Source organism: Gymnoscopelus braueri, assembly GCF_963280865.1.
Source record: "Gymnoscopelus braueri genome assembly, chromosome: 20".
Lineage (NCBI taxonomy): Eukaryota > Metazoa > Chordata > Actinopteri > Myctophiformes > Myctophidae > Gymnoscopelus > Gymnoscopelus braueri.
In genome coordinates, this window is record NC_137622.1 from 29,804,507 (window position 1) to 29,831,994 (window position 27,488).

At 39.4% G+C, this 27,488-nt stretch overlaps 3 protein-coding genes across 3 annotated transcripts; 1 reads left to right on the top strand and 2 right to left on the bottom strand.

Annotated features, from left to right (window-relative positions):
* Positions 1–7,715, bottom strand: fgf2 (fibroblast growth factor 2). Its single transcript, XM_080415476.1, has 3 exons — positions 7,415–7,715; positions 4,989–5,092; positions 1–1,341 (listed from the first exon to the last, which is right to left on the bottom strand). Exons 1-3 carry the CDS (start codon positions 7,590–7,592, stop codon positions 1,156–1,158), a joined length of 468 nt encoding a protein of 155 aa, XP_080271602.1. The 5' UTR covers positions 7,593–7,715; the 3' UTR covers positions 1–1,155.
* Positions 7,716–9,801: 2,086 nt separating this feature from the next.
* Positions 9,802–17,862, bottom strand: bbs12 (Bardet-Biedl syndrome 12; the record flags this gene model as incomplete). The annotated part of the gene is made up of 3 exons (XM_080415594.1): positions 9,802–12,416; positions 13,667–13,958; positions 17,731–17,862. The coding sequence occupies 3 exons, from the start codon at positions 17,860–17,862 to the stop codon at positions 10,783–10,785; spliced, it is 2,058 nt and encodes a 685-aa protein (XP_080271720.1). The 3' UTR covers positions 9,802–10,782.
* A 343-nt stretch (positions 17,863–18,205) lies between these two features.
* Positions 18,206–22,236, top strand: cetn4 (centrin 4). The gene is made up of 5 exons (XM_080416012.1): positions 18,206–18,314; positions 19,190–19,351; positions 20,702–20,830; positions 21,469–21,606; positions 21,951–22,236. Exons 1-5 carry the CDS (start codon positions 18,312–18,314, stop codon positions 22,038–22,040), a joined length of 522 nt encoding a protein of 173 aa, XP_080272138.1. The 5' UTR covers positions 18,206–18,311; the 3' UTR covers positions 22,041–22,236.
* The last annotated feature ends 5,252 nt before the right edge of the window (positions 22,237–27,488 follow it).

Here is a 27,488-nt window from a genome sequence, read left to right on the forward strand (position 1 = left end):
CTCGAGAAGCTGCTAAACCGGACGAAACGTAATTTGTTTTGCGTTGTTCCTACATTTACTTGATTGAACTGGACAACATATTTAAACAAGCAACTTGATCTGCCTCATAAGACTAATGATGCAGCATAGTCTAGCTCACTTCTACCTGAAGTGTATTTATGATCAATTGTGTTTTCCACATGTGAGTCACACGCGTGTTTTTAAAATAACTGTTACTGTCAAAGGAATAAGGTGCAATAAGAATCATGATGATCACCATTATGTAAAATAAACGCATTTTCACATTGTGCTTTAAAAAACTAAAGCCAGAATGGGTTGGAATGTCTTGAATGGGACTGCTCTCTACCAGAACTGCTTGATGAAGATTAATAGCTAATTAATTCTCTATTTTAAAGCTATAAAAGGTGAGCTCTGTATAGGGCAAATCTCCATCAGGATGTATGCCTTAATAATAATAGTGATGTAGGCTGGTACATTTCTGCCTACAGCTATTAAAGAGTAGCATGGATGTGATTACCAGATATAGTATATGTCATCTATAGTCTCACATCACCCAAAACATGTTATTTTCAAATCCAGCATTAGAAACTCAACAGTACTCAACAGCCTGTGATTTCAAGATTGTATAATAAGGCTATATTAGGTGTGGTGTAGGCTTTGCAGAGCATCCTAAACTCTGTAAAAGAGGCTAAAGACTGACTAAAGGCAGGTGTAAAATGTAGCGCTGGCTTGCACCAGCGAACTTGCATGTCTGCAATTGGCTAGTTCTAATACATCCCATAAGCCAAAAGGACAGGAGCATTGCCTGACGGGATGCTTATCCCATAGCCATGGGGGACAATTGCTCTGCGATTATTATTTAAAAAGAATGACATAGTTGTCGTTTGCACTTGAGCAAGGCACCAGTACATCACCAGTACACCAGTTGTACTGACCGGTTTTAAATGTGAATGTTTGGAACTAATGACAGACAACCTAAAACAAAGTAAAACGGCCAGCAATCCTTTGCAGAAATATAAACATGGTTAATGGGGTCACAGCCACTTTGGTCGATGCTGGGGGAACACTTTGCATTTTCGTTGTCAACTCTGGTCCATGTTCATTTTCTTTATCACTTGTTCCAGAACCTTAAGTAATCATCAGACAGATGCTGGATCAACACCTGGCAGACATGGGAAGAAAAAGAATGGCCTTCTGGCCCGGTCCGGTTTTATTTCCCAATTTGTACTGTCCAGTCCGTTTCATTGCCACGTACATGTCTGGATACTTCCTGGAGCGGTAGGTGTTGTAGTTGTTGCTCTCGAGTCGCTCGAGGAAGTAGCAATCATCTGTCACGCGTCTCTGAGTAAAAGAGAGAAACATTGATCAAAACATAATTCAGATTGAGCAGCTATTTGAAAACGTTTTAGTTACGGTGCTGTGATATACAGGCTATAAAATACATACGTATACAGAAATGTAAACTTGCTGCTTGAGACATTTGTATGTATCACACAAAACTGTTAGAGGGGCTGCAGTATTTACTAATGGCTGTGCTCCTGAATTCATAAAAGCATGTACTGAACTTCTGGTTGGTCACAGTTGCTGTACTATTCACATATGGGTACAATTCTAGTCCAACTATATGACTTCTCTTCTTCACCACATAATATGCTGTAATCCCTTTCAAATTAAGTCTGATCCAGCTATGGAACGTCCACATAAATTCAACCTTAAGGGCATCTCTATACTGTCTTGAAATCAAAATAAGCTTACATTTAATGTGGATGACAGTAAGAAGAATGTGTGTTGTTTTACATACAGTATATGTTGTTGGAAGAGGAGAAAGTTGGTCATACTGACATTTCACCTAAATTCATTTAGCTCATAAAACACCTCAGACCTCAATGCAACCATTGTTTCAATGGGGACTTTTGGGTAGACAGGATTCCTGTTCAATTTCCCTCATTAATAAAGACATTTTTCTGTATTTCTTTAAAGGAAACCATGTTTGCCCAGGGATATTATTACAACTGAAAATGGAGGTTGACAGATGTGGTTCCTTTTTTTCTTTTCTTTTCCTTTTCCTTTTTTTTAAATATACAGACAGCATCTATTTTAGTGGATATTCTAGGACCTGCAGTACTCAACCGAAACAATGTAGTTTGCTTTGCTGGCTGGATTCTTGAATTCAAAACCCATGGAAATGATATCAATAACATTTGGGTCAAATGATCCCTCTGTTTCAGGGTGTTAACAGCCCCACACCCAACCCAACAAGACGGCCTTTGGTACTTGACTGTGGCTGAAAATAATCTATTACACACAAAAAAGAAAGGCTCTTTGGGCAGGCAACCTGGTTGAATATAATCTGGAAAAAAATCAAAAACCTAAGAGATTATCCACTTACATTTCTACTACTTATTAGTATTTTATCTCCAGATATCAGAGTGGGGATAATAGTTATAATACTAGTGCAATAATGTCAGTAGAACAAAGACTATGACAATACGACCCTAATACAAAGCAGACATGCACATTCTGTCAACATGCTGGATGGACTATTTTCATTACCACTATTTCTGCTGTAATTACAAAACCTGGTGAAAAGCAATTAGTTGTATTTTCACCATTCACTGCACCAGACTCAAAGCCACCTTTGAGATCAATTTATTTGATTGAAATACTGTTGCGTGTCAAACTTTTACAATCAATTATTGCTTTTCCTCTCATTTCCCACTCTTGAGAGCATTTTAACAATGATAATCAAGAAGCGAGAGTGGTATATTTGTCGCTCACTCATCAAGCAGCGAAATGTTTGTGTGACATGGTCTGCAAGACTTCAACATTATCAATACAATATGCACACGATAATAAGAATATTATGATGCTGACAACAGAAGATAATATTGCCGCTGTCGGGCAGAAGCCTTGTATTTTTCTTTTCGTAAATTAATGCTGTACAACAGTGTCACACAAAAGTAGTGAAAATAGCCGACCTACAAGCTCACAACGCATCATATCGCGACACGTTGGGAGCTTGTAGATCTGCTATTTCGCTACTTTTTAAACACTTTGAAAGTGAAAATTTGTATTGAAAATTTGTATTGCTGTAAATGTAATGTATTTGTCATACAAATTAATACAATATATATTTTTTAAGGCCCTTCATTTTCATATTACACACGTTCCACTTAAGAATTTGTCTCTTCAGGCATCACTCTGAGACACCATGGGCATCTTTATTCTATTTATACTGTACTTCATCCAACCGTGTTGCTCAAGGATATAGTTCAACAGGGACCAACAACATTCCAGCATTTTAACAATGATAATCAAGAAGCGAGAGTGGTATATTTGTCGCTCACTCATCAAGCAGCGAAATGTTTGTGTGACATGGTCTGCAAGACTTCAACATTATCAATACAATATGCACACGATAATAAGAATATTATGATGCTGACAACAGAAGATAATATTGCCGCTGTCGGGCAGAAGCCTTGTATTTTTCTTTTCGTAAATTAATGCTGTACAACAGTGTCACACAAAAGTAGTGAAAATAGCCGACCTACAAGCTCACAACGCATCATATCGCGACACGTTGGGAGCTTGTAGATCTGCTATTTCGCTACTTTTTAAACACTTTGAAAGTGAAAGTGCTTAAGTCTGTCTGTGGGTTTTATAATGATTGACCCAATGAAAAGTATTAACAAGACCTTGTGACTAAATAATAACTACATTGGATCCATAGAAACACAGGGTCTTTTTTTTACATTTCCCAAAATGTAACCGTTTCAGACATATAAGGTTTCCACCCGACCGCGACGATATGGTGTGGTACTGTATGTGATGAGTTTGCTCTCTTGGTGGCCTTTGGTGGTTGTTGTTACTGTAGTAATTAGAAAGCAGCAGGAAACACTCCCTGATGATTATAAGGACCGTGGTCGTGGAGCATTCTTTGCAACCAGCAAACCACTTCAGACAATGTGCACACATCCTCTCTATCTAATGATCATTACATTAGCAATCAGGGCTAAGTTGTATTGCTGTAAATGTAATGTATTTGTCATACAAATTAATACAATATATTTTTTTAAGGCCCTTCATTTTCATATTACACACGTTCCACTTAAGAATTTGTCTCTTCAGGCATCACTCTGAGACACCATGGGCATCTTTATTCTATTTATACTGTACTTCATCCAACCGTGTTGCTCAAGGATATAGTTCAACAGGGACCAACAACATTCCACCAGCAACATTGGCTGGTGGAAACCTCTGACCCATCTGTTGCTGGACTCCAGCCCTTAACTGGTTAATTTACACTTAGGCATAAGTAGTCTTTCTTATAGGTTCTATTAATGATGACAGTAGTTAAGCAGCTTTGCCAGAGAGACCGTGTAGAATTAATCATTTCCTCTCTAGCCAGAGCAGAGGGTGGATTCCTCTTTGGCAACCTGCTAAATGTTTGGTTTCCAAAACAATACGGCCAAATACTCTTTTCCAATTGAACCAGTTTGGCATGTGAACTTTCTTAATAATACAACCCTCTTTCATGTTTAATGTCTCTGATGTTTGTGAATCCTGTCTTACACAGTACAAATGCTCAATAATTATGGTAACTAACCAATGAACTGTCTGTTTTGAATTTTATTTGACCGCCTACTTAAAAAGTAATACTGTAAAAACATTACTTCCATATAAATCTATGTTTGTGAATGCTTATCACTATATTCCCTAATTCCTCAGTTATAATTATTATTGATGTGCAGTAATAGCATCTGAGCTGTGTAGCACTATGCGCTGTTAATGTATTATTAACTGGGTCTTTTTTCAAGTACCGGTATACTTTTTTTAAACTGTCGGCCAAATTCATATCAATTTGGGGGTCCTTGACATAAAAAAGCTTGAAAACCACTGCTCTAATGTCAAGACAATGTCTACTTGTGCACAATAACAACCTGCCAAAGTCAAGTTTTTACTGTGGGAGGACAGCCCAGCCTACTCACCGTTCCAAACAGTCTTCCATCTCTGTTCATGGCTAGATAGCGGTTAGCTGACATTCCTTTGATCACCAACTCCCCCACCGAAGTTGCCTGGAGTTGAAGCTTTACTGAGGAAACAAATAAATATTTATTTATTTGCACGCATAATGTTGCAGATGTTTTCATCTGAAGGGATACACTTTGTCTTTTATTTGCAAAGGAGATGCAAAGGAGATAGATGATCCCAAACTAAATTACCATGCTCGAGAGGTAACTGTCTCAGTGCCAATGGATAATAATATAATACTAATAAACATTATTTATAGAGCACTTATCAAAACAAAGTTAGAAAGTGCTTTTACATAAAATGGAAGAAATAAGCAAATAAAATAACATGAATACGTTTAATAAAATGTGCAGTGTAGAAAGTATTAAAATAATCAAACAAATATTAAGATGAGATCAACAAAGGAAACCAAACAATACACTACGACCTAAAACCCTCAATCGGGGCGGGGACCCCCTCAGTCAAGGGTATTATCCCAACATTAAAGCTACAGTAGCAATAAGGTTGCTTAACCCATTTTTAACCCCTTTAAAACCGGGAAAGCATCTGTCTCATTTCGGATTTTAGCTATATTCATATGGCAACATACATTTTTCAAAAAAACTCATAGGATTTAGAACAGTGGTTCTCAAAAATAGCAGATGTACAAGCTCACAGCGCGTCACTTCGTGTGTGAGCTTATATATCTGCTATTGTTTTACATTTCTTTTTTACTCAAATCTTCTCTTCTGGGGGTCCCTGGCACAAAACATTTTCAGATGGGGGGTCAAATATATACAGCGGCCAAATATCCATCAATTTGGGGGTCCTTGGCACGAAAATGTTTGAGAACTACTGGTTTACGAAGGCATTTGTAGAATGGGCCTCAGGTCTTAATGGGTTAAGTGTGCACAGTAGCACACATGATTGATTTCTGAGACAGTACCTGCTGGATGGAAGAAAATGCCCTTTTCCACATATCTTTTCACTTTTACTTTGAGACAGAAAACAGTGCTTGCCAGCGGACCACATGAAGCCAGACCAAGCAAAAGAATGTTCCTACTAAACAGGGGCCTTGCAAGGTAAGTTTTAGGATGCAATCAGGATGATTCCATTTAAAAGTTCACACAGCATTAGGGCATCTGTCTGTAGTTACGGGGTGGTGCCTTGATGACTAAAGCCATTCATCAAGAGACATTCTTCCTTGAGAGGATGCATAATTCTTCTTTGTGTAGTGGACCAGATTGTTTGCCGGGCATATAGGATGGCCCACAGCTATTGTGATGGAAGGATAGCTTTCCCTCAGATTTGTTTCATGTCTCTGCTCAACCCACATCCACAGAGCTTCTAAAGATGATACACAAAGCTTTATCACAAGCTTTATCACAGAGTGTTGATGGTGAGTAGCCTAGTATCGTCCTCGGAAAGGGACTGGCAAAAAGAAATATCAGGGGTTGATTACAGTGTTGCAAGAAACTGAATATGTTCTGTTATGAATCAACATTTCCCATCTGCCAAAGTTGGCTCAATTCATTTTCCATGTACAGTACAGTACAATAGGCAATTGTGATACAGTGGACAACTGTGGTGATACACTACTAGGCTTTGTGACTTGTGATTTGTGTGATATTTAAATCATTCTAAAAATAGAAGGCCAAGTTGTTAATGTCCTCTCTCTCCTTGAACAGATTATATTTTGGACAGCTGTTTGAGAGCACCTGTTTGAAATCGTATCTGATGCAATATGCCTGAAGGCTTGCTTTCCAAAGAAACATCCTATTTGCTTCCCCCAATCCCTCCTTCTCAGTTATGATGATGAAACTTAGGGGACATAGCCTCCTATAATCAAAATTATGCAAAGGCACCAAGAGGCATCTCAGATGTCAAATCTACTCAATCTACTTAAATGTGACAATATTAAAGACCTACCTTTTAATTTGATCAAAATTTCTTTTCAGGTATCGCTTTTGGTTAAATAAAGCTAATATGCTTAACTGTAATAGTAGTTTAGCTCCAAAACTTGGTGACATACTTTCACTGATTGCCACTCCATTAACACACACATATCAAGAATGCCTTTGGCTTAGCTCCATGGTTTCTCTGTTGTGCGAATCCTAAAAGCAGGTACTGTAGCTGTGACTTTGAATGTTGGTGACAATCTACGTTAAATATATAAGCATCACACACACTGTCAACATTCTTGCTGTAAGAGTAAATATTATGCTGAACTAAAGTTACACTTTAGCTGCAGTGTTTGCCAATGGAGGATAAAACCTCACTGAGTTGGATAATTCACATTCACCGATTTATCTTTCCTCTGTTACTTAGAAACAACAGATGCCTTGTGTGCCTTGTAGTGTAATGGCACAGAAAGGGAAAGATGGGTCTGTCTGGAGGTACTTACTGTGGGGGTCGTTTTTCTCCCGGATTCCGTCCACCCTGCCGTCCGAGTTGATTCTGAGGAAGAAGCCTCCGTTCTTATTGTACAGCCGCTTGGGATCCTTGAAGTTCCCCGGCGGAAAACATCCGCTGCCGCTGTCTTCAGGTGCGGTGGGAAGTGTGGTGATTTCTCCCGTAGCCATCTCCTCCTCTTTTTCCTGCAATCCCCAGTTCCCCACTACTGCTACTTTTCCTTTCCTCTATCGTGCAGGAGCCCCACGGTGGCCTCCCACCTCCCACCGTCTTGTCGGGTTCCCTCCTCCTCCTCCGCCCCCCTCCTCTTCCTCCCCAGAAAGCCCCACACAGCCTGATTAAGTTTAAACCTGGGGTTGGGGGTCAAATAGTTTGCTTTAAAATCCTCCTCCCGGACAACATGCCAGCTCGAAGAGCATTGAGCAACGACAATGTGGACATCCAAAAGGACTTTGACAAGGTGGTCACCCCTAGACGAAGGGGTTGAAGTCTGCCATCTTTAGTTGCTTGTCCTCGTTTGTATGCTCCAGTAGCAAACTGGGCCCAGTGCGCTGCGGTTTCGCTGGAAGACGGACGCATGCGGGTTCCCCCTCTCTTGTACTCTTTCTTGGACCAAAATATTTAGAGCAGGGCAGCTGGCTTGGATCTGTGGAGGGCTCTCCCCTGTGGGCCTCAGTTCGCATGCGCCCAATGAAGGCGCGCACACACACACACACACACACACACACACACACACAGACACAGACACAGTCACACACACACCCTCTCTTGCATACGCCCACTGACTCTAGCTCTGCTTTAACCAACCAACTGTACATAAGAGGAGAAATGAGAGGAAGGTAAGGAGGGGGGGCGTGCAAATGGATCTGCGTCACCAGGAGTCTCAAGAAGGCCGACAGCAGTGACGTCCAGCACAGCAAAATGAACCAACAGCATGTGTTTCACTGACTCACACACTGTTGTTCAAGAGCAAGAAAACATGACATACTGTAAATAACACCAGAGGCAGTTAAAAAAAAGTTCTGTCATTGATTCACTCCATTCCAGCAATAAAAAAAACAATGTACAGTGGAAAGGGCAAAAGCCAGAGAAGAAAAATGAATGAATTACTCTGGCAGTCCTCCTCTACTTCCCTAAGCGGTTTTGAGTTAGGGCTCAGAAGAGGAATCTCTCCGTGCAGTATTTGTTTCTTAAGAGCAACAGCAACTTGACCATCTATTTGTCATAAGAGGCTCTGGTCTGGATGTGTATAGCTGCACTCTACTACATCTGATGGTCTGGATGTGTATGGCTGCAGGCAACCACATCTGAAAGGCATGTTGGTTTAGTGTTGATTCTGCTGCACTCTTGGTTGAACTCACTCTGGTGAATGGCAGCACATGAAATGATGAAGGGAGGGCGAACTCCACTACACTCTGTCACGCAGTGTGCACAGCATACATGCATGTTTTGAGACAATTTATCTTACAGCTCAATCTCTACCTAGACTAACTGGGCCAGATTATATGATTCAGTGACAGCAGCACTGGGCACAAAATTGTACTTTCTCTTCCCTCTCTCACTCTTCAGAAACAATTAAGCTACTTTAGAGAAAATTGCCAATGCTGACCACCATCTGTGTCGGTGTCTTACTTACTACCCTACAAACTAAATCAGCAGAGTAAAAGGTCTTACAAATAGTATACAACAACAGTAGTTGTAAAGATAGAGGATGGAGAGTGCAGATGACTAAAAACGTACTAGTGACTGAACTGACCTTCAGAAGTTGAAGAACTGTTGAACTAAAGTTCTCCTGTGAAACATGATAGGTCCAAAGCCATGCTAGAAGCACCCAAACTGTTAATAATCCTTATCACTGAAGCCTTTGTATGAGTATTTCAATCTATACAGATCACACGTGATATGGCCTCATCCATTGTTTTTGTCATGTACAGCAGCAATCCAAATTATTTTCTGTGTATACAAAACATAGAGCTGACAGAGAGGAAAAACAATTGTACACTTAGTCTGAACTCTTACATGTGTCACCAGTTTTGTCATGCCAATTTCCTTCTCAGTGTTTTGTTTAAATTGGTCATACCCCCACCCATATACGGCTGGACAAACTGATGCTCCACGACTGGACCCTGGTGAAACAAGTTGTATGATTATATAACAGGATGTAGCCTAAAGTAACAATGCCAACTTGTTCGACTAATCTGGTGAATTTTCTTCAGCCGTTTGCATTAGACTGCCCAGTGATTGCAGTACTTAAGTCAGACTTCACCAAAAACATTGGCTCTGTCTGGAGGCACCCCTGCTCTGTCAAACATTTCCTTTATGACAGCAGGCCATTAACCACCAATGATGACAGAGGACCAAAAGCAGTCTAGCAGCGAGAGTTTTATGTCACAGTACAGACAAATGTATGTATACAGTGTGTCGATAGCACAAAGACACAGAATTAAAACATAAATAAAATATACTATACTAGCAAAGCCCATAGTTTAAAAAAAACTAAAAAATATATTTTGTCTCCCCCATGTGGTCAGAGGTAGTAAACCGGCAGTGGTTCAGGGGTAGAGTGGCCGGATGGGAACCGTGAGGTTCCCAGTTCGATCCCGGGCTCTCCTAGAGTTAGTGTCAAAGTGTCCTTGAGCAAGACACTGAACCCCTAATTGCTCCCCATGAGCAGGTTGGTGCCTTGCATGGTTTCCTCCGCCATCGGTGTATGAATGTGTGTGTGAATGGGTGAATGTAATGCACAATCTATGTAAAGCGCTTTGGATACAAGCGCTATATAAATGCACCATTTACCATTTACCACAAACCAATCATATGGTAGCTCATTTGTGTTCCTTTATGTGACACAGCCTATGACAGAACATAAACAGAAATCACCCAATGTAAAGAAATAACAGGCTGATGAAAACAAGTCGAATGATTTTGCTGTAACATTCTTTGACCATTAAAAAAATCAGACATTCCCTGTCATTCTCTCTCACTCATCTGATTGAGCTAACATAGCCCAGTGGTTCTCAACCTTTTCAGGCAGTGACCCCCCAAAATGATCATATTTGAACTGGGGACAAACAATGCCTTGCAACACAAGGCGTTGTGAGCTTGTACATCCGCTATTTTCACGATTTTTGCCTCTTTCTTATAATATTAGAAAATGTGGCCAATGTTTGACCAGTTTTTATAGTATAGTTTGTTGATTACTTTTAATGCAGTAATGGTCTTCTTTTCTTTTTTTGGTATTAAAAAGGTCTTAAGTCATTAAATTGTCACTTCACTGTCATCTGGGGACCCCCTCAAAATCATGTCGGTCCCGACCCACAGGTTGAGAACCACTGACATAACCCAAACAAATAATGACAATCATAGCAGCGATACATTGGCCTGTGCATCGACAGTCTTGTCATCAATGCCTGTGATGACCTCAGCATCAGTCTGCAACACAATGAACACCAGATCTAGAGCCCTCCTCCACCCTTCCATCTTCACACTCACATTATCAAAAACCCTCACTGTTGCTGATGCATCTTCACTGGATTTCATGCGAGAGGGAATCGGCCCGTCTTCCATTTCACCTTCCGAGAGGAGTTTTGAGAACTCTGCATTTACGTGTGATACTCCCAACACGTCTTTCAGCCGTTGGCTGAGTGAAGTCCAAGCCTCCATTTTGGAGCACCTGCCGCTGTTCACCATAATGGTGGAGACGTAGTCCAGCAAACCATCTGCCATGAGGGGCAGCACTACCTCTCTGTAGGGGTTACCTGCTCTCTGCACTGTGGTTTGATGCGTCGAACAAACGTGCATTTGAAGGCCATGAACGCAAAGCATCTCTATGGCTCCGGCCCCAGGCAGGACTGCTCTGTCTTTCAGTGCCCAGTGTAAACGATAAGCACAGCTCCAAAACTGATCCTCCAGGGCCTGCAGTTTACCTCGCACACAGCTTGTGAGGATCGCTGTGACCAGTCCGGTGCCGTTATTATTACTAGAAATATTTACAGCTAGTGATGATTTCCTCTCACTGCTGCTGATGTCTCTCCATACAGTGACCTGCGCCCCAGCACCAACACAATGCCTTGTCAGCTGGGTAGCATAGGTTACGGGGATAGCCCCAGTTGCGTCCGCAAAGGCCCTCAAAATGGAGGGTTTCATTTTCTCCACCACAAGGATAGTGTGCCCAACGCAGCGCTGCATCAGATTTTCGTTCACAGCACCAGTGAGTAAAATCAGATTCACTTTCAGTTTCAACAGAGTTGCCAATACATTCTCTATCCATTCTTCCTCTTTGCTTAAACTCCCCGTGGCCAGCGTTTCAGACACGATTCCTACACCCGTTGGCTTATTGAAGCCAACATGGCGATACCTCTCACACAGATCTCCGTCAATGAGGGCAACACTCAAGTGCTTTTCCTTCAAGTGCCGTGTGACAGAAGCCTGCTCAGCAGATAACAGAGCCACACAACCGGGTAAAACGCAAGCGTGTTCCTCTGATAAATTCGGCAGAACGCAAGTTACCACCTTATTGATGTCAAATGTTGAATGACTTGCACTAAATGTATTGTTTTTTGACTGCATCAGACCGGCTTCCACCACTAAATCCATCGTATCAACACGACCGTGGCTCACTGCCCTGGCGACGTGGACGATGTCAACATGTTTAGATGTGACATCGTCAGCCTTGGCTTCACGAAAATGTCTACTGTGGCTGAGTTTTATTTTCTGCCGTCCGGGGGGGATGTTCTGAATCTTGGGAGTTGCCCTTTGGAGAAGGGATGACGCCTGCAAAGGTTCCACACTAGCTTTCCTTTGTTCAAGTTGCAAATCTTGAGATTTGGCGGCGCAAACCCTCCCAGACCCTATTGAGCCGAGATCCTGAATGGAGACACTGTTTTTCCTGCACACATCCAGACATATCTCCAGGCCTTCAGACATCGCTGAGATGATGTGTGGTATTGAAACCCCTCTCTGGAGACACTCCAGAGCAGCTCGGCTCCATGCTCCTGCAAATGGGATCGTTGTCACGATCATGACATTTTTAGTTGACAATTAATTGTCTTACAGATAATTGCAATTAGTGATTAAACCATTAAAACCGGAAAGCATCTGTGTCATTGTAGATTTTTGCTATATATATATATATATATATATATATATATATATATATATATATATATATATATATATATATATATATATATATATAGCAACATAAGTATTTCAGAAAACTCTTAGGATTTAGAACAGTGGTTCTCAAAAACAGCATATCTACAAGCTCACAGTGCATCACTTCGTGCAGTGCTGCGAGCTTGTACATCTGCTATTTTTGAACATTTTTTAAACAATTTTCTCTTCTGGGGGGGCACGAAACATTTTCAGATGGGGGTCCCCGGCCAAATACATATCATTTTGGGGGTTCTTGGCACGAAAACTTTTGAGAACTACTGATTTAGAAGGCATTAGAATCGGCCTCAGGTTTTAATGGTTATTAATAAATTGCATTGAACTTCGGAACATATAAAAAAAAAATTACATGTTTGCCTTTTAGGCTTAAAAAAAAAATTTGTACAGGGCACGACGGCAGATTATGATAAATATCTGAAATAGACAAAGAAATGACTGATATATTTAATAATTTTATACAAAAAAAATGTAACAATCTACAAGTTCTCAATGTGTTGTGTTTTTGAGAGCTTGCAGATCTGCTATTTTCCACTATTGTAGATCTGAAAATGTTTGGAAAAAGTATGAATGTATCGAATATAACAATTATGCAAACAAATTGTGATTATCTCAAATAATTGCGACTATTTAATAATTGTGTCAAGGGCTGTCACAATTATGAGAGTTTACCTGACGATTAATTGTCACACAAATAAGTGCGATTAACTATTTAATTGTGCATTTGTCGTTTGAATAGAAATTACATTTCTGTTTGGCTTTTAGGCTTTGAAGTTGCACAAGGCAGATATGACAAATAACCTAAATAAACAAAGAAATGACTGACATATTTAATGACTTCATACTTTCCTAAAAAACATTAATAGTGGAAATAGCAGATCCACAAGCTCAATATGCGATGCGTTTTGAGCTTGTAGATCGGCTATTTTTGAAAATGTTTGCAAATGTATGAAACATTTTCAACATGGAAACGATTAGGACGATTATGCTATAATAATTGCAATTATCTCAAATAATTGCAATTAGGTGATCATGTAATAATTGTGACAGGCCTAATTTGTGTCAGGCCTACCTGCAAGAAAAAGAAGACAGCGTGACCCGGAGTGACGGAGCTTCTGGTGAGCCTGTACGGTCTCGAAGGCCAGCTGACCCACCGCACACGTCACCTCCAGGTTCTCCAGGAGGCGGAAACACGAGCAGACCACAGAGGACTCTCCACTCGTCTCATCCTGGATAAACTTGTATGTTGTCGCGGGTCCCAGAGAGGAATGTGTTATTCCTGCCAGCGCCGAGAGCTGCTGCAGTCCGACGTGTTGTCTCTGGTTTACAGTTGCACTTCCAGGCATGACTTGAGGAGTCTGAAACTGTGAAAAGGGACACATCTGTTCAAGTAATTCTCTACAACCACGTTAGTCACATATTATTATACTGTATTAGCCTGGAAACCAGTACAAATCTGCCAGTGCCAACAAAAAAAAGCCCATTAGTCTGGCCATGCCAGGCTAATACTGTATATCGTTTCTGTCGGGCATAAACCTCTTATCTCCATATTTTAACTTTTAGTGTTTTCTTGTAAATTAATGCCCAACTTTTGATACATATTAACATCCCTTGGGGGAACTTCAGTTTTCAGCCCCATGTGAGGGCTGCACACAGAGGAGCACGGAGGGGGTGAGCAGTTAGGGGTCTTAGTTAGTTAGTTAGTTAGTTAGTATCTTGCTCAGGGACACTTTGACACATTGCTGAGGGCTGAAATCGTACCTGGGATCTACAAGCTCGATCTACAAGCTCGAAACACAGCGTGTGTTTTGAGCATGGTTTTGAGCTTGTAGATCTGCTACTTTTGCTATTTTTTTATTTGAATCCTGTTTTGGACATATGAGGTTTCCACCCGACAGAGACAATATGTTTAATTAAACTGCAGCTAATCACAGGTGTTGATGGTTAAAATACACCAGGTTTATGATCACTGAGGTCTTGTCTGTTTTTAGGTAGTGGACTTTTTTTTTTTTACTTGTTGCACAAAATCACAACTAATATTCATGACATTTCTTAATCTTTGCTTTCATCCTCCACTCCCTGTGTTGTCAACACAACTCTTCCTGTAACTGTAAATAAATAACATTACTGCTAAATGTAAACAGGTCTGTGAGAAACCTCTCTCTCTCTCTGTGTGTGTGTGTGTGTGTGTGTGTGTGTGTGTGTGTGTGTGTGTGTGTGTGTGTGTGTGTGTGTGTGTGTGTGTGTGTGTGTGTGTGTGTATCTATCTATGCATTTGATGTATTACCTTGTGTTTACCTTGCTTACTGTAAATCGCTCTGGATTAAGAGCGTAGACCTACTAAATGCCTAAATTGTAAATTATTTGTGTGTGTGTGTGTGTGTGTGTGTGTGTGTGTGTGTGTGTGTGTGTGTGTGTGTGTGTGTGTGTGTGAGAGAGAGAGAGAGAGAGGTTTTCTTTTGTCAGGTGTAAGTATAGGTGGGCTCCAAGGAAAAGGATAAAAAGTTGGGAACCACTCTGCTAAACTACGAAACGACTGTCTGATGCAACTGGTACTGCACTTCATCATGCTGAGAAAATCCATAATTATGCCATGATACACTAAACATGAACACAAGTACATGGCAAGAGCAAGTGATGCTACAAACTGGCACTATAGGTAACTAGCAGGCTATCGTAGCTTTCAAGCTGGCTACAGTTATAGCCCCTACGGAACCTCTCCCTCCGCTAAGTAGCTCCGAGATGAGGTCCCTCTTTAATTCCTGCCGGTGTTTCAAATTGTAAGGAGACCAGATCAAGTTGAGACCGCGTCTACTGTCGTCCTAGTAACAGCAGATGTTGTCCCCGGTGAAAAAAACACGTAGCTGTCCTCGTCAATGCCGTTTTTTTTTCATATCACAATGTCAAAACATACCGATCTGATTCTTGTTTGGGTGAAGAAACGCCAGACAGACGAACACTCACGTTGCGTTGTGGACGGCTCTCCGTTGGTTTTGTTGTTGTTGTTGAGGAAAAGGAAGACAACCACTTCCTGTGTCAGTCTCTCTAACAATAGATTTACACGTTTTATAAATGCAACTATTTGCCATTGGAGTCGGAGTCAACATGTGTAAGGTACAATCACTATTCAGCCCATTCAAAGCGTGCAAATAAACGCATCAATGAATTAATAAATATATAAATAAATGTTCATTCCCTCCTGGGATTCGAACTCTTCCCAATGTCAGCATAAATACACCAGAGAGGCGCTTACTCCGGTGCGCCATTCTTTTCACAACAAATAGGTACCATAAACAAATCATAGAGTATACAACCAGCCATTAAAAAACAAAACAGACATGGTCACAGATTAACTTGAGACCTCAGTCACCACACTGATTTTATTTTACTGGTCTCTAACACACGGCTGTTTAGTACAGATTTGTTTCTCAAATATCTCACCATGATCATCTATTATTCATTATGTTATAGGCTACTTAGAAATAGTAAATATGACGCATGATATAGGTTAGATAAACTGTTTATAACATGACCAATTATAGAGAAAATATGGCCAAAAGTGTCTGAAACCCCACATTACAGTGACGTGATTATTGACCCGTCAATTTTAAATGTCCTACAAATTATTGAAGCTAATGTTTATGTAATCTAATCACCTGGAAATAGTATGTTTAAGATACAGTTGCAGTCGCTGCACAGAAAATGGCATTTCAAGGCATGTCCATTTAGAGCTCTGGTCTCCGTTAGGAGCGGTGCTCCTCCCATTGACTGCAAATTCCACTACCGTGCGAGGTCTCCAACTGTAGTAAAACTAAAGAAAACGATTTTGCTACTCATCGAAACAAAGGCTGTTTTGTGTTGCTGAAAAACTATTCTCCACGGTGGGTTACATCTCAGCACACCACCTTCTCTGTATAATACACTTTTTGTGCAGAAAATAAAATATGTATTGCAGGTGAGTATTAAATTACTCACCTGCGCCCTCTACAGATCTGGTCAATATAAATAACCATTGATCATTAGGCCTACCATTGATCATAAACGAACAGTTTATCTAACCTATCATGCGTCATATTTACTATTTCTAAGTAGCCTATAACATAATGAATAATAGATGATCATGGTGAGATATTTGAGAAACAAATCTGTACTAAACAGCCGTGTGTTAGAGACCAGTAAAATAAAATCAGTGTGGTGACTGAGGTCTCAAGTTAATCTGTGACCATGTCTGTTTTGTTTTTTAATGGCTGGTTGTATACTCTATGATTTGTTTATGGTACCTATTTGTTGTGAAAAGAATGGCGCACCGGAGTAAGCGCCTCTCTGGTGTATTTATGCTGACATTGGGAAGAGTTCGAATCCCAGGAGGGAATGAACATTTATTTATATATTTATTAATTCATTGATGCGTTTATTTGCACGCTTTGAATGGGCTGAATAGTGATTGTACCTTACACATGTTGACTCCGACTCCAATGGCAAATAGTTGCATTTATAAAACGTGTAAATCTATTGTTAGAGAGACTGACACAGGAAGTGGTTGTCTTCCTTTTCCTCAACAACAACAACAAAACCAACGGAGAGCCGTCCACAACGCAACGTGAGTGTTCGTCTGTCTGGCGTTTCTTCACCCAAACAAGAATCAGATCGGTATGTTTTGACATTGTGATATGAAAAAAAAACGGCATTGACGAGGACAGCTACGTGTTTTTTTCACCGGGGACAACATCTGCTGTTACTAGGACGACAGTAGACGCGGTCTCAACTTGATCTGGTCTCCTTACAATTTGAAACACCGGCAGGAATTAAAGAGGGACCTCATCTCGGAGCTACTTAGCGGAGGGAGAGGTTCCGTAGGGGCTAGCTACAGTTAAGGTCCTTGCACACTGGTGCGTCTTTTCGTTGCGTTTTTTTTACAACAATGAAATAAATTGAAAAAACAATGAAAAAAAAAAAAACGCAACGAAAAGACGCACCAGTGTGCAAGGACCTTTACAACTGATACTAAGAACCTATTGTCAACTGCTTCCTTGTTTTATAGCTGCTGTGTCATAGTGATAACAACGGAAATAGAATGGGTTAAAATGGGCAACATGTCTTACAATTTACAAACCACAATGTAGAACATCAACATACCTGATGATCTGGAATGTAACTGTCTGATAGTGATACCGTCTCTGTGTCCACCTGGTCCTGAGCGTGATGCGACACACTGCGCATGGGCAAGCCACGCTTGGCAGTGTTGCCATGTCTGAGGTGATGTTCCATTGTACTACAACTAAATTATGTAAAAACAACAAAATAGTGTTTTTTGTATTGAAAATGAACACAATAACTGTCACAATGTATTTAAAATATTTTCTTTTGATATGTATTCATATGGGGTCCCTGGGGGGTAGGGTATCGCTTGTTTTCACAGACCCTGGTTGCTTATTTCTCTCGCAAAATCTGGCAACGCTGACGCTGAGTTACACACTAGTTGCTAGGAGACAGCCAACACTAACTAAACGATTGTGTCCCGCCCACGTAACTTTGTGATTGGCTAAGACACTCAAAGCCTGGTGAACTCTGTGTGTCGATTGGATAAGATTCTTATCACTTTTTTGCACGGAGCAAAACTAGACCCGTCGTTTTGTTGTTGCTGGTTGGTTGCTGCTCAGCTTACTTTGTTGTCATCGGTTCATCACACTACGTTGATCACTCTGTCCTGATCAGGAATGGTATGATGCTTCTATCTAAATAATGGATGTATGCATGTGTACAACTTAACGTTTCGAAACTATGTCTGTTGTTGCAATCAGTTTCAGGGAGAAGTCTGAAAGAAAAACGTCGCCTGCTAACATGGTCGAAGCTAGCCCTGATACATGACTGTCCGTCATGGAAGAACTTCACAATAGTGTTTGTACCTACTCTCTTTTTGGTTCGTACATCTACATAAACGTTCAAATTTCAAATCTTAAGTACTTACCCCATGGCCACGGATGTTACAATTATATACGGGCCATCAGAAGTACCCGTATCTTCCGTATTGTTCAATAAAAAGCATTTTTATACGATCGGTGGCCATTTTCTCATGGAGTTATAATGTATGAGAGTGCAATACACCTCCCAACCGATAGGGTCGAGTAGTTGAAAGCATATGAAGAAAATGGCCACCAATCGTATTAAAATGCTTTCTATTGAACAATTTGGAAGATACGTGTACTTCTGAGGGCCCGTACATACTTGTAACATCTGTGGCCATGGGGTAAGCACTTTATATTTGAAATCCGAACGTTTATGTAGATGTACGGGCCAAAAAGTGAGAAAAAGCAAGCATTATGTGATGTTCATCCATGACTTTATCAGGGCTAGGTCGAAGCTAACACGCGTCTCTGTCTGTTTGGGAACGTTTCCTAACAGTAAACCTGTTTTTATGACACACATACATTGTGTTAATAATAATTACTTATGTGGCAGCCTCTAAACTGACCTGATTGATTGAGTGATTGAATACTTAATTTAGAAGTTTGCAGAGAAAAAGCACATGAAAGTTCAAAAGTTCAAATACAAGGTCAACTAAATAGGATAAAAGCATATTGTTTTCTTTTCGCAGGCGACAGGCTACAGAAAACCCACTCCCACTGCCAGCCAGAGGAAGAAGCCAGCTGGTCCCAAAGCAGAGCTGTTGAGTGAGGAACAGAAGCAGGAGATCCGAGAAGCCTTCGATCTGTTTGATGCCGAAGGAACAGGCACCATAGATGTGAAGGAACTGAAGGTTGGTTCTGATAGATGTGATGTGAAGGAACTGAACTGAAAGTTCTGGTTCTGATAGATGTGAAGGAACTCAAGTGAAGGAAGTACAAGTTGGTTCTTTGATTGATTGAATAGTACTTTATAGTCAGAAATGTAGACACGGCTGGTGCAGCGGTCCAGGCTCGTTGCAGTCTGACAGCAGTGTCGCGGGTTCGAGGCCCGATCCCGACGACCTTTGCTGCGTGTCACTCCCCGTTTTGCTGTCCCCATTTAATGTCTGTATACTATTACCCCCCAAAAAGAAATTTCAACTCAATCGAAAACCTGTGAAAGTGGCTTTTTTGAAGATGTTTTGACCATTATCTCTGGAACAGAAGGTCCAATCTGCTCAGTTCAAAGCTTGTTGGATGCGTGACTTTGAGGACATTAAGAACGCAATGACACCTTTTAGGGGAGGCGAGATCTTAGTTGGGCCACTGCCTTGTGGTCTCCTGATAATGTTTTTTCAGAGCAATTTTGAAAGAAACCAGTGTTACACATCCTTTAATGGATGGTGTCAGGGCATTCCACATTTTGGTGGCTGAGTAGTAGAATGAGAATTTTCTCCATCATGGAGGGAGTGACACCCAATGTCAGGGAGTGACATTGGGTGTCACTCACTCTTCAGTCATTGTGTTCCCCGCATTACACAATCACATACTTTACCTAAGGGAGTTAGAATCAGGTTTATTCCCCATACATTCAATTCAATTATTTTCTATCTATATTTGCTGCATGTAGGGGCTGTTATAGTTTTGTTTACATTATATGACCTATATTTAGATTTGGTAAGAAAGTCAAAATTAAACTCTTTAAGAAATGTGTGTGAATATAACCTTAATAGTATACTTTTATCGGGCCATTAATGTTGCATGGCAAAGGTATTCCCGGCTATTTTCACTTATACACCTTTATTTAATACAAAGCGTTGTATGGGGAAACTTTTTTAGCAAGACACAAACAGCTAGATACTGCCAATAGTAAATGAGTCATATTACCTAGTTATGGAAAAGTGAAATGGCTTGATTCATGTTATATTACCTCTTGAATTTCAAAGATCACCACCAACAATAAATGGACAAAAACGTTTTTATATTGGTATAATCCGCTTTGTTTGCATTTGATTATGTGTTAAAACTGTGATTTTGACCGGTTTTGTTTTGCAATAAGAGTGTGGCGTCAGTGGAAACATACTTTGTAGATAATGTGCATGTGTACATCGTCACAGGTGAATCTTGTGTTAATCCTATACAAAACTGAACTGAAAATGGAACCCTTCCAGGGTCAAATAGTGTGCTTTAAAGCGTTTCATGCATTTACTCTGTTCCTTCAGGTCGCCATGCGAGCCCTCGGCTTTGAACCAAAGAAAGAAGAAATCAAAAAGATGATTTCTGATATAGATAAGGAGGGCTCCGGAACAATTGACTTCAGTGACTTTCTTGGTATGATGACGCAGAAAATGGTGAGTGTAATAGTTTCTTTTGTCCTGGAAAATCAGGAAAACATTTGGAGAGAAATACATATAGCCTAATTACCTGACACATTTCATCATGGAAACAATTATTAAGAGTGTACAAATGGAATCAAATCCATTTGCACACTCTTCCGAGTTAAAGGTAATGTACAAAGTGATATTGTTTTTGGGTTAAAACAAATGTTTTTGTTAAAAAGTAAAAGCTAAATATTCTGGTAGTAATCATTGCTATAGTGTGTGTTCCGTAACAGGGGTATTTCCAGCTCTTTATTAACAGAAACATAAGAAAGAAAAAAATCATTTTATGGTGGGTTGCCAATTTCTGCCAATCAGGAATATCAGCTTAAAATGTATAGTGTTACAGTTACAATTTTGTCTGTTAATTTCTTTATCCTGTAAAAGTTCTCTCTCCAGATTGTATAAAATTGGTATCCATGAAAATCCATTTCAGGTTTATTAGAGACGGGTAGACCACTGTTACTGAACAAACACTCTAGTCTATAGCAATGACTGCTATTCGAGTATCGAGTATCGAGCACCGTTTATTTTAACAAAATAACTCTTAGTTCACCTTTAGATTGAGAATAAGGGTTTTACTGTATATCTTTGGATTCATTGTTTATCAGAGCGAAAAGGACTCAAAGGAGGAAATACTGAAGGCTTTCCGGTTGTTCGATGATGACGGAACAGGGAAGATCTCCTTCAGAAATCTCAAGAGAGTTGCTAAGGAGCTGGGTGAAAGCTTGACAGATGAAGAGTTACAGGTGTGACATTTCTCTGGAAGTATCTTTTATTATGCATTTCACTGGTTCTCAACCTCAGATGGGTGAACTAATGTACTGCATTTACATTTAACTGTGTGTACATTTGGGGCCCTACCTTGCCTTATCCCTTATGCCTAAACCTTTTTGACATTTTTTACTATTTTGAAAAACATTTTAAAATGGTTCAAATAGCCGATCTATAAGCTCACAACGTTTCTATGTAGATCGGCTATTTTCACTATTTTAAAATGTTTTTCAAAATAGTAAAAAATGCCAAAAATATTTAGGCATAAGGGTGGCCACAATATATATATTTTAAATAATTTCCCTCTGCGATTTGTTAGGAAATGATTGACGAGGCAGATCGCGACGGAGATGGAGAGGTCAACGAGGAGGAGTTTCTGAGGATAATGAAGAAAACCAATTTGTACTGAATGTTTTTATTTCTTTTGCTACAATGATGTTCTGCATTACTGATTTTTCTAAACAATCTACCTTTGGTTCTTTCAAGGACAACTTATACAGGAGCATTAGCTTTTTATCTGATGAGATTTGATCTTGCTTGTAAATAAATTAAAACCTGTGTTTCCTCAACTCTTTTTGTACGATGCAAATAAATATATTTCACTTCATGTTTTACTTGTCAGTGATATACATCCAAGTGTATTTAGTACATTACCTTCTTCCCTGGGCACTATGTTGTCTAACTAGAAAAGGTATATAACCATGAGTACACTGGGTGAGTGCGGTAGATGTGATGATGTGTGGTGTATGCCTACAATGACTTCATGCTTGAAAACACAGTGAAAGTCCTATCACTGAGTCAACCAAACAGAATGTGCTACTGTAGAAATGACTCGCATTAACTTGCGATGAGTAAAGCAGTAAAAGTGACTCTCACTTTTGGTTGTATGCCATTGACTTGAACCTGTGATTTAAAACACTGTCTTGCAGATATACAGTAGCCATCAGAACATTTGCTCTGAAAGAAATTATATCAAACAGATGAGATCGAACAGTATAAAATATAAGAGTGAGGTATAAATAAGTATAAAAGTAAAAATGGGAATATACCGTTTAGAGCAGTGTGACTGAGGCATGGCATTAAAAACATCTGGGATGCACACAAAAGCCAGAGTAGACGTGAAAATGAACCTACAAATGTTTTAAAGTTAAATACCCATTTGAGTCCCACAATGTGCTGTATGTTTAGAGAGTTGCATTGTGGTCTTATACCAAATAAGCAATTGGAAAATTTAGTTTTTGCTCTCTTTTGAGTAGGTAAAAGGAGGTGATCTGGTAACTAATAATGTGTCACTATTGTTTTGTTTTTGAAATGTTTGCAGCAGTAGAGTACTAAACTAGTTTGATACTGGGACTGAAATGTTCCATTGTCCCTAAAGCACCCAGTCAATTTCCCACATGGACCCTATAGCGTCCCTAGCAGATCTACAAGCTCACATTGTGGTGCATCGTGAGCTGTAGATTGGCTATTTTTGCCATAGAGATTTGGTGTAGAGGGAAAAAAGGAGGGGGCCTTGTGTACCGTCAACGAAGTATATAGGGTTTAAATGGTGAAGTAGCAATATTCCTCTGTTTAATGTAACTTGTTGTCAGTGACCCTGTTGGGACAACTTCTGATCCTGACCCACCTGGTCAGAAATATCAAGTATACAGATGCATGATCAGAATGTGTCACATTCATGCAACAGTTGGCCTGCTTACTAATGTAAGATAGTTGCATGCAGCATAAATGCAATAAAAGGGACTTTTAAGGCGACTACTGTCAAACAGAAAACGCGTAGCTTAAGGTTAATATACTTCCAAAACAGAAAGTTTAGTTTCGGCCGAAGCGATCATCGTACCCAGTGAAAATAAACAGGATATTGCAATGACGTATATTTCCGAAACCATAAGCTGACTATTATTTTGAGGATGCGTGTTGTTTATTGTGAAAGCTCAGACAGGCAACGGACTTAATGGAAAATATGAGTTTTGTTCCAGGATGAGATATTCACCATTTCACAACGAGAAAATTACACTTAGAAAATAATTGATAACACAAAGGGGAATGGCACTCTTAAAAGGTTATTCTGAAACCCTAACCCCTGGTTGACAATAATAACCCTTTGATAGACTCTATACTTTTGATATATTCAATGGAGATCATCAGGTAATTCGTTTTTTGTCTTGCTTTGTTTTCCCTAAATGGATAAGAATTATTTTGCTAATAAAACTCTTCACGCAAATTCAACACACATTATTTCCTTTTCAAAAGTTTCCCAATAATTTCCAAAAACAAGAATTCACAGGCACAAACCCTACGCATAATGACTTTATAATTCAAAATCCCCATAATAATTGTATTAAAAATCCCCTTAAACCAGTGTATGGAACTGATTATCTTTATTATCTCTAGTATGCAACTGGTGAGCCTAAAAAAAAGAGAGAGAAAGGTGCCAGGCAATATCTCATTCCATATGACTCAAAACAATCCACTGTGTTAAACATCAAAGCATTACACCACAATAGGTGAGAACTGAGAAACACATGGTCAATGAACCATGGTTTAAGCTCACCCATTTAAGTAAACCAGCTTATTTCAGGGATGGGCAACTTTGATGATGGAGAGGGCCACTATATTTCCACACTGCCACATTGCATATACTGTCGGGCCATTCTATGTCACACAATAGTAGCAAAAATAGCCGATCCATAAGCTCAAAACACGTCGCAGTGCGACGCGTTTTGAGGTTGTAGAACTGCTATTTTTGAATTGGAATCATGATTTATTTTTTGCTATTTTTGAACTGGAATCCTGAAAAGTAACATTTGTATTTAATTTTAAATGCATTTAGTTATACTTATGTTAACTTTATGAACTTAAATACAAATACATTGGACGTAAAAAAGACGATTGAATTTTAATACTAGTCATTAAGCTACTAATATAGACTTAAGTAATTAAAGCGGGTCATGTTTGCAATTACCCGGGGGCCGCATGTGGCCCCCCTTAGGCCGCCAGTTGCCCATGTAATTGTTTAGGTTGTCGCATGCCGTCTATCGACACTTCTCTCTCCAAAAATCTTGGATAGAGGATTTATGAAACCTGCTGGAAGTGTTGTGCACCAAAGTAAAATGATCCTTTAGGGTTCTCCAATTTGGCATCTTGGGAAATGTTGTGATTTTTTAAATTGTGACGTGTGTGTGTGTGTGTGTGTGTGTGTGTGTGTGTGTGTGTGTGTGTGTGTGTGTTGCTTTTAAATATATACCATATGTATTTGTCTCAGGTTAATACTTTCCCAATCTGCTTCTCACACTTGTATAAAAGTAAATCTACACACTGATTTAATGATATTATGTAGGGCATATACAGTAGCTGTAAATAGTCAGGCCTTTTCTCCTTTCTTTAAGTCTGTTTTTTTCTATTGTGGCTAAATAATATTGGAACTATACCTGCAAGAGTGTATGGGATGTCAAGAGGCGATTATTTGTCACTTACTCATGCAGGAACAGGCAGTGAAACGTTAGTGTGGCATGTTATGCACGACTGTGGTAACATCAATACAATATAGACAAGATAATAATAGAGTTAATTTTGGATTGTAATAATAAAATAAATAGAACAAGAAAGAAAGTAAGATAAAAAATATGTTTAAAAAAGGGTTAAAAGGTACAGGCAGGACACACATTATAAACTTCTCTAAAGAAAATCTTAGTAAATGGAGATGTGCAAAAGAGGGGGAGGGGGTAATTTAGTAATACATTTGTAGAAGGCATGAACATTTATACATCAGTGCACTTACAGATTTATAGAAGTTACATCTGTACATCTAGTGCACTTATCTCTGTACATTCATTCAAATAACAGAGCAAACAAGCATGATTATTTATAGATGAATGCAGTTTGGTTTATTGTGTTTATCTTTTTTTTCTGACTGCGTCTTGGTTCAGGGCTCTGATCTGTAGGGGGAAAAAGTATAGAACCTGATTCTGATAGGAATGATAAGAAAATGCTCAATTACTCAAACAATAAATCACTAAATTTCCCCTGATGACCAGTACAGATATATGTTAACCCATCAAGCTCACCTTTAACCTTCAACATTCAGCAAGGTTACCACTGTTAGAGTAACACAGTGGTGTAAAGTACAATTTTGAGCCTTACTTACTTTCTTCTGTATTACAAATTTCAATACTTTTACTTATACCCCACTACATCTCAGAGGAAAATATTGTACTTTTAAACTTTGGTTACTAGTTAGTTGCTAATATTTTGTAAGTACTTACTTACAAAACACACTAACCACTTCAGCCAATATACACATACACACACACACACACACACACACACACACACACACACACACACACACACACACACACACACACATTTCATCCATTTGAAAATAGCAGATCTACAAGCTCACAATATATAGATATATATACAGATATTTTTATACACTTTGAACTTGTGACATGGGGACAGTCTGCACAATGAGCAACAGAGCGCCTCCTTGGAACGTTATTCCCCTGTCCTTGTGTTTCAGACAACGTTCACATAATGATACTAATACATAATAATACAGCAGCCTGTATTTAGCTTTTCCCATCAATCGATCGGTTTCCAAAACAACTCACTGGTTCAACCCTTTGATCTTTGCTTGTAAAAGATGGTATGGACTCCAAAAAGGTTGAATACTGTACTGTATGTGTCACTGCTATGCAGGCAACCTATATTATTATATGTACAAACCCCACTTATTGTATGACGACTTCAAGAAAGAAGTCAAATAAAGAAATAACTGTCATTGCACTTAGACAAGGCAAAGGGTGACTTCATAAGCGGTACGTTTGACTATTTGAAAATGATGCTCTTTTCCATTATTCTTGTTTAATGGACTGCAGATTTTATTTTATTACCATACTTATAATCAGAGATAGATATTGATCACACATTGTAATACTTTGGACTGTCAGTGTGACAGTGTCGTGAAGCGATTGTTATGTCCACATTTCCAATTTCCTGTTTTTTGTTTAAAAATCTTTTGTGGTCTATCTAGTCTGGTGATTATTCTGCAACTGGTAACTGGGATGACTAAAGTCTAATCACCAGTTTTTTACCACATTTTATTTAATTCTATATGCACCGTAAGGTAAACCACCAAAAAGGCATTACTATACTATATTCTTAAGACCTTGGAGATCTCAGTTAGGGTCTAAGCATGTGAACAAGTCAGCCAAAACGACAAAAGCTGATACACAGATTCTCAGTGTTTGGAAGACCGACTTTGGGGACAGAATTATCTTACAGGGATTTGGATGTTTATGCATGATAATGCGGTTAGCAAATTCCCATAGAAAGGAAGTGTCATTCACTGCTGCCCTTTTCCTTTTTCTCCTTTATACATATAGTGTTTTGTGTTTGTTGATGACAAGTATTAGTGTTATTTTTTATGTTGATGAATTGAATACATAGGACCACAATGGAAACAAGTCCCCAGGACTTTTTTTGTGTTATACTTTTAGCCTTAATGTCTGACTGTACAACGTGCCGTTTACCATTGGTGTAAAGTAACTGAGTACATTTACTCAAGTACTGTAACAATTTTGAGTTTTTTTTTTTCTTTTTTCTCAGTACTTTTACTTCTACGCCATTACATCTCAGAGGCAAATATTGTACTTTTACTCCACTACAATTACTTGAAAACATTAGTTACTAGTTACTTTGTAGATTTTTTATTATTACAAAACATACATTACCTACTTCAGCCCTACATACATTTTGGCCATTTGAAAATAGCCGATCTACAAGCTCACAATGCGTCACGATACGACGCCTGGTGAGCTTGTCAAAATTTTCAAAAGATTCTTATACATTT

What these genes read in the sequence shown, in the direction of transcription:
- fgf2 (XM_080415476.1), bottom strand. Translation starts at nt 7,592, where the DNA reads ATGGCTACGGGAGAAATCACCACACTTCCCACCGCACCTGAAGACAGC. An exon ending in GGAGAAAAACGACCCCCACA is followed by an intron (nt 5,093 to 7,414) that starts GTAAGTACCTCC and finishes TTGTTTCCTCAG; the next exon opens with TAAAGCTTCAACTCCAGGCA. An exon ending in ATGGAAGACTGTTTGGAACG is followed by an intron (nt 1,342 to 4,988) that starts GTGAGTAGGCTG and finishes TCTTTTACTCAG; the next exon opens with AGACGCGTGACAGATGATTG.
- cetn4 (XM_080416012.1), top strand. An exon ending in TAGATGTGAAGGAACTGAAG is followed by an intron (nt 19,352 to 20,701) that starts GTTGGTTCTGAT and finishes CTGTTCCTTCAG; the next exon opens with GTCGCCATGCGAGCCCTCGG. An exon ending in TGACAGATGAAGAGTTACAG is followed by an intron (nt 21,607 to 21,950) that starts GTGTGACATTTC and finishes GCGATTTGTTAG; the next exon opens with GAAATGATTGACGAGGCAGA.